Source organism: Budorcas taxicolor, chromosome 8 (genome assembly GCF_023091745.1).
Source record: "Budorcas taxicolor isolate Tak-1 chromosome 8, Takin1.1, whole genome shotgun sequence".
NCBI classification, from domain to species: Eukaryota; Metazoa; Chordata; class Mammalia; order Artiodactyla; family Bovidae; genus Budorcas; species Budorcas taxicolor.
This window is the reverse complement of record NC_068917.1, coordinates 20,226,862-20,238,922: the sequence shown is the minus strand read 5'-3', so window position 1 is coordinate 20,238,922 and position 12,061 is coordinate 20,226,862. Positions and strand designations below refer to the sequence as shown.

Sequence of the window (12,061 nt, the reverse complement as noted above, 5' to 3'; positions counted from 1 at the left end):
CTGTCAGGTAATTACTGAAAATAATAATGGACATAAAATGAAAGATATTTCCCATAGATGAAAATTAATTGAGCTAAGTTTCAGTTGTCTCCTTCAATTTAATGATAAGTAAACACTAAGAGTTATAATGTCATTTTACTACCTTGTTTCTTCTCCTCTCCTTAAGGAATAAGTGAATTATATTCTCGGGTAAGATCTGTGAGTTAATTAACCAATCCAAATGGTCTCGAGCAAGTCATCTTCTAACATAGGCCTCAGTAATCTCGTTTTAAAAATAAAATGTTGGGCACTTCCTTGGAGTTCAGTGGTTAAGACTCCACACTGCTAACTCAGGGGGTGCAGGTTCGATCCCTGGTCAAGGAACTAAGATCCCACATGCCATGCAATGTGATCAAAAGCTAAAGAATAAATAAATACTTTTTTTTTTTTTTTTTTAAAAAGGTCCTAGGAGAGGCCTCTGGAACCGAACTGCCTGCTTCAAATCCTGGCTGTCCTGTGAACTTGCTGTGTAATCTTGAAGAGAATTTTTAACCTCTCTGGACCTTGATTTCCTCATTTGTAAAATTAAGATAATTGCAGTACCTATCTCCTGGAGATATTATGAAAATTAAATTTGTGCAAGTTTCTTAGAACAATGCCTGTTTCATAGGAGCTTATTGTTTTCATGATCCGGTCAAGTCACACGATTACCTATGTGTAAAGTTTGAGCCAGATTCTGGTGTCATCAAGAAGCCCAGTTGCAAGGTTGGCTTGTGGATGCCCCTCATTAGTCCTCAGCAAAGAGCAGTCAGCCTAGAGCCATGAAGGCAGGAGGTGGCAGGCTGGGCGGCAGGAGAACACTGCCGTGTGACTGTGTTCAGATCCTCACAAAACAGGGAGCTTAAAAGGCACAAAGTCTGAAATAATAAAGAACCACAGAATGGGCAGAAAGAACAACCACGCTGGAGTTGAGCCGAAGGGGGAATCTCGGTTCCCTTTCAGAATACAATGCTGAGTGAGAAGTCCCACGGTTAGCTAAACAATCTTCACACAAAGAAGCAGAAAATATAAACAAACCACAGAGAAAGGAACAACAGCATGAAATGGTCACGAAAAATTCTCACAGAAGCCGAAGGGCATGTCGCGGAGAGTAAGAGCCACTTGGGTTAGATTGCGAAATGAAGCTTCTAGCCAGGCGACAGGGAGCCCTGGAAAGTGGCCCCTGGGGCCCCCTGTCTGCCTTCCCCACCACTCGTGGCCACACTGCACGCGTCAGCACAGCCGCGTGGCCTTCGTTTATATTTGGGAAGGATCCTGACCTCTTCTAGGCACCCAGAGCTTTCACATACATCATTTAATGTTCATGTTTGTTGTTGCTTAGTCGTTGTTTAGTCTCTTCGTCGTGTCTGACTCTTTTGCAACCCCATGAACTGTAGCCCTCCAGGCTCCTCTGTTCATGGAATTTTCCAGACTAGAATACTGGAGTGGGTAGCCATTTCCTCCTCCAGGGGATCTTCCCAACCCAGGGATTGAACCCACATCTGCTGCATTGGCAGGCAGACTTGACCACCACGCCACCTTGGAAGCCCTTTAATGTTCCTAACAACTGTTTAAGGTAAACACTTTTACTTCCAAATTACAGATGAGGAAGCTGAGGTGTTCAGAGGTGAAGTAACTGGGTCAAAGAGGCTCAGAAATTGGCAGAGGGTGACCTTAAGCCCAGGACTGTCTAATTCCAGTGCTCACGGTGCCCTTTGATCTACACCACTCTCCCTCTGGGTCCACATTCATCGCCATCTGCCCCACAGCATCTCTGTGGGAATCTTGCAGAGTGCCATGCCTGGGTTGGCAGGTACTAAGGAAAGCAAGCAGATGTACCTAAAGCCCAGGTGCTTTTGAGCATGGTTCAGAGGCATCATGTGTCTTCTCAGGGTAGCTCTCTAAGCTAACATGAAAATCCCTGACTCCTGCCAAGTCCCGGATCTCATACTCTGATTCAAGTTTCAGTTGTTCCTGGAGAAGCTATGTAACCTCATTTTCTCATTTGGTTTTTTTTCCTCTCTCTTTTAACAGCTTCCTTTCTACCAGCTACTTTAACTATGACTGTGGACAGGGGAGATAATGTGAACATATCTTTCAAAAAGGTATTGATTAAAGAAGAAGATGCAGTGATTTACAAAAATGGTGAGTCCATGTGTTTTGTTTCATTCTTGCATTATTGTGTAAGACATCAGACAGCCAAGCAATATTGGGTCATTATCTCATTCCAGTCTTGGCGGCAGATGTTTGAAGTCAGGCTGCTAAGTGAAAATGTTAGTTGCTCAGTCCTGTCCGACTCTTTGCTATCCCATGGACTATAGCCCACAAGGCTCCTCTGTCTGTGGAATTCTGTAGGCAAGAATACTGGAGTGAATAGCTATTCCCTTCAGGGGATCTTCCTGACCCAGGGATTGAACCCTGTTCTCCTGCACTGAAGGCAGATTCTTTACTGTCTGAGCTACCAGGGAAGCCCAATCAAATTCTATGATAGAAGCTGTCTTAGGTAACATGTTTGGTTACTTAAGTAAATTAAAACGGAGATTTATATACATATGTGAATGCACCTACAGTGTATTGGGTTAGCCAAAAAGTTCATCTTTCCATAAGATGTTATGGGAATATACAACATGAACTATGAATGTTCAACAAAATTCCATCATGATGTAATATGTGGGGTCTCAAATTCTGCCATGTGACCCTGTTTGATTGCAAGGCTAAGGGAAAGGGCAGTGAACCTGGAATGCCAATTGGTGGTGATTATGGGGGTTTAACTGTGCAATGCAAATCTGTCTGTGTCCAACTACAGTTTGGGACCGTCTGGTGGCAGTTGTCTCATGCAGCTGAGATATTGACGGGGCCTAGTCTGGGTTCTGTGGATGGCTGAGACTTACAGGTGGGAGTAGTAATTCTAGGTGTCTCTTAATTGATTAGTTGGCAAGGTCACCTGACATTTTCCCCAGGTTTGCCTAGTTGCCTCTCCCTGCAGAAGATAAGAATGTTAGGCTACCCTCATCCTCATGTTGTTCAGTGGTGGACCTCATAGACTAACCTATCTGCTCCAGCACCATCCTTTTCTCGAGTTTTGGGGGAGCATTCAATAGCAACCTTTTCATTCTTTTCCCACATCTAATATGCTTGAGCACGTTTTCTATATCAGGTCAGGGAAAGCTGATCAAGTGGAGGGGCCAGACAAGGGAACAGGAGTGCTTGAGGGTGACCCATGGTTCTTCACTCTCCTCCCTTACAGGTTCCTTCATCCACTCGGTGCCCCGGCACGAAGTCCCTGACATTCTGGAAGTGCATCTGCCTCACGCTCAGCCCCAGGATGCTGGCGTGTACTCGGCCAGGTACATAGGAGGAAACCTCTTCACCTCAGCCTTCACCAGGCTCATAGTCCGGAGTAAGTGACGGTGTAGCTGTTACAATTTTGAGTTGTGAGTAACCAAAACTGACTCTGGATACTTAAGCAAAAACTGGGATTACTTGGAAGTATACTAAAGACTCTTAAAAACTGATTTAAAGGCTGACAAGCAAGTTCTAGAAAATATCTTCCAGGGAAGATCTGCAGCTCAGGACTGCAGTGTGGGAGGGTGGACTTTCTCTCTAGGATGCTACCATTACCCTAACTTAGCTTCAGTGATGTTTCACTTACTTCTAAATGTTGAACTCTCAGGATGAAGAGTCAGATTGGTCTGACATTTGTCAGGTGTCTACCTGCCTAGACCAAGGAGTTATAGGTGGGGGTGGAGCCACATATTACAGCGAGGGCTCTAGGACCTCACACGTGAATAGCAGCAGTTTCCTCAGACAAAATGGGAATCCCTCTGAGATGAACAGTCCCCCAAAAAGGTGTCTGCTACTGGGAGAAGAGTTAGGCCTTCTGGGTTAGTCTAATATCTAGTTAAACATTAAGTCCCCCATAAATCACACACTTTTGAGATCATTTAACTCCCAAATGTGTTTTCTGTTTTCAGGTTTGAAAAATGCAAGTATTACAACTAGTGAAAATGTTTCCCCCCTATTATAGCTATCAAGGTAGAGAGTAACTATCACCAGTCTTTTTTACCAAAAATTGGTCTATAGAAAGCAAAAAATTTGCCCTGAATTTTCCCCAGTTGTGTTAGGTATTCATGATATGAAATGTTCAGGCCTTCGGGTCTAAGTATTCTAACAGGGATCCTCTGTCATTTCTCTAATGATTAGCACCCCTAATTCATGAAGAGCACTTGTTTTGCTTTGCATTATATTCATGCATTCATTCATTCAACAAATCTGTGTGGATTATAAGTCTCTGCCAGGCATTATGTTGGTGTTGAGAATACAAAGATAATAAGATGAATGACTGTCCCTCAGGTAATTCTCAAGCAGAGCAGATACATACATAAATAGATAAACAGGTATTGCAGTATGACAATAGACCTGTGAAAAGTGTGGTTCATCTAGTTTGGGCAAGTAAAATCTCCTTTCATTCATTTCCTTCCTTTGAGAATCTGAATGGCAAGGACACAATTTGCATTCACTTCATTAAGATGGTCTCTCCAGCTTGATATTGAAACTCCAACTAAAAATCTTAATTTATCTACTTAAATGATTGTAATATATAGTGGAACTACTATATGGTAAAATGTGTTACCGTACTTTCATAACCTAAAAAAATTTTTAAAAAATAAAAATATGGTCTCTCCAATGTGATATAGCACCATGTTCCATGCTCAGAGTCAGGGATAAAAATTGGCAAATTCCTAACAATATCAGAAACATCAGATGTTGATACATGGTAAAAGGTTTAAAGCTTTTTTTCCTTTAACATCAGAGCAAATAAGACTTAGCATAGTTTAGAATTTTAAATTCTCTTGAACTTTGAAGATAAAAGACTTCGAACACATTTTGATCTCCAATTTGTCTCCTTTTTAGACTGTCAGAAGCACATTTATTTTCTTTTGCTCTCATTTTGGTAAAACTGTTGGAAAAGCACTGCTAATATCTAAAATCAGTCTAACAAAGTTTGAGCTGGGTCACAACCATCCCATTTAAAATTACTTTTCCCTACTTGGGGCTTCCCTGGTGGCTCAAACAATAAAGAATCTGCCTGCAATGTAGGAGACCCAGGTTCAGTCCCTGGGTTGGGAAGATCCCCTGGAGAAGGAAATGGCACCTCACTCCAGAATTCTTGCCTGGAGAATTCCATGGACAGAGGAAACTGGCGAACTATAGTCCTTGGAATCTCAAAGAGTCTGACACAACTGAATGACGAACACTTTCCCTGCTTGACCTCTTTTATGTTTACTACGAAATGAGGTACAGTTGAAGGCATTTGTCCATTTCTCATAACTAGGATATCTTTTTAGGTAAATTTGAACCCTAGCAATCAGTTCAGTTCAGTTGCTCAGCCGTGTCCAACTCTTTGTGACTTCATAGACTGCAGCACGCCAGGCCTCCCTGTCCATTACCAACTCCTGGAGTTTACTCAAACTCATGTTCATTGAGTTGGTGATGCCATTCAACCATCTCATCCTCTGTCATCCCCTTCTCCTCTTGACTTCAATCTTTCCCAGCATCAGGGTCTTTTCAAATGAGTCAGCTCTTCACATTGGTGGCCAAAGTATTGGAGTTTCAGCTTCAGCATCAGTCCTTCCAATGAACATTCAGGACTCATTTCCTTTAGGACGGTCTGGTTGGATCTCCTTGCAGTCCAAGGGACTCTCAAGAGTCTTCTCCAACACCACAGTTCAAAAGCATCAATTCTCTGGTACTTAGCTTTCTTTATAGTCCAACTCTCACATTCATACATGACTACTGGAAAAACCATAGCCTTGACTAGATGGACCTTTGTTAGCAAAGTAATGTCTCTGCTTTTTAATATGCTGTCTAGGTTGGTCATACCTTTTCTTCCAAGGAGCAAGCGTCTTTTAATTTCATGGCTGCGGTCACCATCCGCAGTGATTTTGGAGCCCCTCAAAATAAAGTCTGTCACTGTTTCCACTGTTTCTCTATCTATTTGCCATGAATTGACAGGACTGGATCTGTTTTCTGAATATTGAGCTTAAAACCAACTTTTTCACTCTCCTCTTTCACTTTCATCAAGAGGCTCTTTAGTTCTTCACTTTCTGCCATAAGGGTGATATTCTGTCATAAAGACTGAATATTAAAAATCAAACTGGTTATATTTACAGGGTTTCTTTTCAGCATAAATTCTCTCAGTGACAGTATAGCAGATTCACTTTGTTGTACAGTGGAAACTAATACAACACTGTAAAGCAACTATACTCTGATATAGTTTTTTTTTTTTTTAAGATTTTTTGAAAACATTAAGATTGTAAGATTTCTCTTTGGATGCCATGGATCTACAGTTTTCTAGAACACAATACCTTTTTATATTTTGAAGAAAATCACAGAGGCCTAACTGCATACTTGGAGAAGGAAATGGCAACCCACTCCAGTATGCTTGCCTGGGAAATCCCATGAACAGAGGAGCCTGACAGACTACAGTCCATGGGGTCACAAGAGTCGGACACGACTGAGTGACTAAATGACAATGAACTGCATACTTGTTGCTTATCAAGGAACTCTTTTCCTGCCTTCATCCCTGAGAGAGCACCCCATTTATTTCCTCAAGCTTAATCCTTTTCTCTTTCCCAGGATTAAGAGTGAAACTGTGACAGGTCTACAGATTGGTACATAGGTTAATGTAACAGGAGACCCACTTTTATCCCAGGGTTCTGTCATCATTAGTTTTCAGCGTCTGAAGATAATCTGGGGTCTGGCTTTCAAGAAATCACTGATTGTGTAGGATTTTCCCCTTTATACATGAAGGCATGTAAACATTAGCTTTGAGACATTTTGTAGCTTTATCTGTTAGGTGGTTGCCTGTCAGACTGGGTCTGTGTTGACAGTCTTACTGATTATTTTAGAGAAAATACTGATAACCAGGAGTTCTTGCCAAAAATATTATAAGCCATTGGCACAGGTCCAAGTTTACCACTGTGGGACTCATATTCAGGGACAAAGACATTAGTTCCTTTCAGAAGAAAGATTAAACTAAATTCCTGACCACAAAAGGTCACCCCACCCCACTCCCCCTGAGTTTTCCTTATATTAGAAGGTGTCTTTGGGTCTAATTAACAATCTCAAATCACCAGGCACTGAAGTGGAGGAGCCAGGAAATATGAATCTAGGAAGCCTTTTACCATTCTTGTGCTTTCGGTTTTGAATCTTGCTTTATTTCGTCTGTGTTTTCTACCTGAAAAATATTTGAGTGCTACTAGCTCCTGCTTCCCCTTTTAGCCTGTTTCCCTCCTCCATATTCTTCATCTTTAAAAAATTTTTATTTAGTATTGAAGTATGGCTGATTTACAATGTTGTGTTATCTCATATGTAGAGTAAAGTGATTCAGTTATACATATTCATATATCTATTCTTTTTCAGATTCTTTGCCCATTTAGGTTTTTCTCCACATTCTTTAAACTGGATGTTCCCAAATTTGGCATGCCTCAGAATTATCTAAAACACCTGTGAAGCATAGGGTACTAAGCTACCTCCAGAGTTTCTCATCCAGTAAGTCATAGATAGGAATCTGGGGTTTGCATTTCTAACAGATTCCCAGATAATGGAGATGCTACTCATCATGGGTCACCCTTTGAAAACCACTACTCTTGTCTCTAACTGTACCTGCAGCTCCTCAAACATACCATGTTTTCCTCCCAATCTAGCCTTTGCCCAGAACTCACTCTCCAGCATTATCTTCTTTGTCACTTAGGAGGTCTTACAGATTCAACTCACGTACCACCTCCTCTGGGAAGCCTTCCTTTATGCCATATTTCAACCCTAATACAGATTAGATAGTTCTCACACTGTTATATTTAAAATGAATAACCAGCAAGGATCTACTATATATATAGCACAAGGAATACTGCTCAACGTTATGTGGCAGCCTGTACGGGAGAGGAGTTTAAGAGAGAATGGGTACGTGTATAAGTGTGGCTGAGTCCCTTTGCTGACCATCTGGAATTGGCACAACATTGTTGATCAGCTATACTCCAATATAAAATGAAAAGTTAAAAAAATAATTGGGTACTTCTGTCTTTGTCTTTATCATGTTCCATTACATGTCTGTTTCCCACATTGGACTCAGCTTTTTGAGAGCAGAGGTTGCGTTTTATTTATCTTCATTCACCAGTGTTCACTCATGTGACTAACATGTCGCAGGTGCTCAGCAGAGCTTTGAGGAATGAATGTGCTCCACTCACCAGAGTTTTGTTTTCCTTAACCAAAGGATGTGAAGCTCAGAAGTGGGGACCTGAATGTAACCACATCTGCACTGCTTGTATGAACAATGGGATTTGCCATGAAGATACTGGGGAATGCATTTGCCCTCCTGGGTTTATGGGGAGAACGTGTGAGAAGGGTAAGTCAAGAGTGCTTGATGAGTACCTTTGGATTTAAAATCCATCATTGCTGAATCCAAATTTTAGATCTGGACACAGTTGGGGATGGAAGCTAAATGGCCTCTGTGACGCGATATGGTACCTTTGTGTGAATTCAAAAAAGGTGCCCTTTCCTGAAGGCTCTTTATTGTCAACCACTGCAAAGTTGTGAAAGTCACTCAGTCGTGTCCGACTCTTCGCGACCCCATGGACTATACAGTCCATGGGATTTTCCAGGCCAGAATACTGGAGTGGGTAGCTGTTCCCTTCTCCAGGGGATCTTCTCAACCCAGGGATTGAACCCAGGTCTCCCACATTACAGGTGAATTCTTTACCAGCTGAGCCACCAGGGGAAAGTTGTGACAGGTGTACAAATCTGTGACGTCATTGATGTGAACACCACTCCGTCAGTTTGTGCAATGCACGGCCTGCATAACTGGGAGTAGTGGCTCCTATGTCCTGTCCAAAAGGCAGTTTCATTATCTGTAAGGTGGACCATAAGGGTTCTTTACCCTGACTATTCCATGGCTCAGACTGGACTATCTTCCATGTTCAGTGGTCTAGGAGAGACCCTTGAAAAGAAGAATCATGCCTTTCAAAGGGTTGGGTATTTGCCTCTGAATTATCTTTTTCTCTCCCATAGCGTGTGAACCGCACACATTTGGCAGAACTTGTAAAGAAAGGTGTAGTGAACCAGAGGGATGCAAGTCCTTCGTGTTCTGTCTCCCAGACCCCTATGGGTGTTCCTGTGCCACAGGCTGGAAGGGTCTGCAGTGCAATGAAGGTATGGGCCAGTCACACCCTGAAGAGACAAGGTTCTAGCAGGTATACCAAGGAGACCCAGCTTCCCAGACATCGGTGTGTAGGACATACCTGGACTACTCAGTCAACTGTCTTTGCTGAGCTATAGGGTTTTGAATCAAAGATACTTTCATCTGAAGTTAATTATGCTTTTGTATTAAGACTCTGGACCACTTAGAAAGTGCTGCTGATACACATCACCTGGGGATCTTTTTAGAACACAGATTCTGATCTATAGGTCTGGACGGAAGACTGAGGGTCTGCATTTCTAACAAGCTCCCAGATGATGCTGTTGCATTTCAGACCACATTTTGGGCTGGAAAGGCATAGATTTATTTCTTTTTCACTACATCATAAATATCAGTACTTTATGTCAGATACAGATAAGATTTGGGATTTGAAAATCGAGGAAGTTAAGATCTTATCTTCTGTGGCCCTTGCTCAAGTGATACTAGCTTCACCTACTCAAAGAAGCTCAGAGGTGTACGTTTCTCATCTACTTTCCAATAAGCTTTTCATATAGACTATCACACAGTAACTTAACGTAAATGCATGCGTGCTCAGTCATGTCCAACTCTTCGAGACCCTGTGGACTGTAGCCCACCAGGCTCCTCTGTCCATGGGATTCTCCAGGCAAGAATACTGGAGTGGGTTGCCATTTCCTCCTCCAGGGGATCTTCCTGGCCCAGGGATAGAACCCACGTCTCTTGCATCTTCTGCGCTGCAGGCGGATTCTTTACCACTGAGCCCAACAGGGAGGCCGACTTCACATGATTCTGTAGCCAGATATGCTAGACCCTCCCTAACAAATGCTAATGTGGTGAGTTAGCCAGAGCTCAAAGATGTTTCAGTATTTGCTCCCCAAAGTCAGGTTTTTTCCATATCTGGTACTGCTGGGAGATGGACTACATGGCACTGTTCCATTTCTTCTTGTGTTAATTGTATTCTAAACATCGTAAAAGTTACAGTGAGGAGACTCTGGAGTGCAGTATATTCCTCTGAGGAGTGTTTATTTTGTTTTGTTATGTCCTATAAGGCAATCAATTTGGGACGACTCAAACTGTAAACTCTGACTCCCAGGCATCAGCTCAGACTCAGTTCATTCCTTCCACCTTTAGATGGGCTGTGTTGAGCCTGCACTTAAGATGTGTGGTTCAGGGAGCAGCCAAAAATTTGGGACTTCCTCCCTCTGGTTCTTCCTTTCAAGATTTTCCCTCTCAATTTTAAGTGGCTGCAGTTACCCTTGACTCTGTCCTCTAAGACTCCTCTACCAGTAAGACTTCAGGTTTTCTCTGGAGTTCTAACATCCCCACATAGTGTCAGCTGTGCCAACATGAGACTAAAAGCTGGGGAGCACACCGTTCCCATATTCCAAGTTTTAATTCCCCTCAGAACCTTCCTGGTCCTTCCCATCCTCCCTCCCACCCCATCACTCTTCAGTGCTTTCAGGTGGCCTGGTAAGTGCTTATTCAACTTGCCTGGAATCAGAATTTCTCTAACCTTTAATTGCTTGGTAATACAGATATATCACTTACTACCTTTTATAACCAGTAAGGTTGATAGCTTGGAGAGAAAAATAGAACTAGCCACCTACAGACTGAGTTTTCACCCTTCCCCCATATTAATACTAGTTGTTGATGTCTTTGTTGACAGCATGCCAGCCTGGTTATTATGGACCTGACTGTAAGCTTAGGTGCAGTTGCACCAATGGGGAGAAATGCGATCGGTTCCAAGGATGCCTCTGCTCTCCAGGACGCCAAGGGCTCCAGTGTGAGAAAGAAGGTAAAGCAAGGTAACACTGTAATCAGGGCCGAGTTCAGCACGTCTGAACCCAGCTTTGCTGGCATAATTCTTGCCCCCCTAGTCCAAGAGTCTTAAACTCCTTCTGTTTCCAAGCAGAAGTAGGGAAGAACAGATCCTCTGTTCTAAAGGACAGCTTTCTGAACCTTCTTTATGGACTCTCACACTGGCCTTTCCCATAAAGAATGAACCTCGTGCACTTGAGTGATAACCAGCCACTGAAGAGCTCTGTCAACCTCTTTGACAGTCTTTTCTAGGATCAGACTTTTCCCTGGATATGCACAGCAGTGAAAGAATTACACTTTTTTTTGGCCGGCTTTCTTCATTTACCATACTGTTTTTGAGGTTTATATATATTGTGGCACATATCAGTATGTTTCTCATTTCTTTTTATTGCCCTACCATCTGTTCTCATTTAAAAATCTTGTTTGAACACAGCCATGCCCCTTTGTTTACCATAGATCATGTGAGGCTGCTCTTACAACAGGGTTGAGTAGTTACCACCCAGAACATATGGCCTGCCAAGTTGAAAATATTTATTATCTAGTCCTTTAAGGAAAGTCTGCTAACCCCTGTCCTAGAATATACTCTTTAAAATCAAAAGAAGCATATTTTTAAAATTTAAAAATAATAAACATATATTACTTTTTCAGTCAAACAAATATAAATAACATATGTCCAGTGAAATCTGCACTCAGAGTAGTAAGACATTTATAGTCTTTTCTCTGTGAGTTTTAAATATCAGAACAAGTATGGAGAGAAACACCAACTGTTTTCTCAAAGGCCTTAGCTTGTCAGCTTTATACTTTCCCTTCTACCCCAGCATTTGGACTTTGCTACAGGGTAGGAATCTGGGAGGGTGTAGAGAGGGGAGGAAAGGCTATGGGGCTGTCAGAGGATGGACTGCAAGTGGGCAACAGACAAGCTTAATGATTTGTCTTTTCTGTTCCACTTCTTTCTGTACTAAGGCCGGTGTTGCAAAAAAAACCCGTGAGACTCTCAAACTTAGACCCAGATTC

At 42.3% G+C, this 12,061-nt stretch overlaps 1 protein-coding gene across 2 annotated transcripts in view; it reads left to right on the top strand.

The window, feature by feature from the left end:
- Positions 1-12,061, top strand: part of TEK (TEK receptor tyrosine kinase) — a 100,449-nt gene that overhangs the window by 48,076 nt on the left and 40,312 nt on the right. Inside the window, exons 3-7 of one of the 2 annotated variants that reach the window (XM_052644580.1) lie at positions 2,053-2,163; positions 3,266-3,418; positions 8,291-8,422; positions 9,085-9,225; positions 10,896-11,024. In XM_052644580.1, the coding sequence (XP_052500540.1) occupies positions 2,053-2,163; positions 3,266-3,418; positions 8,291-8,422; positions 9,085-9,225; positions 10,896-11,024 (666 nt within the window). The remainder of the gene's footprint in view (positions 1-2,052; positions 2,164-3,265; positions 3,419-8,290; positions 8,423-9,084; positions 9,226-10,895; positions 11,025-12,061) is intronic. The other variant, XM_052644581.1, reaches the window with a different exon arrangement.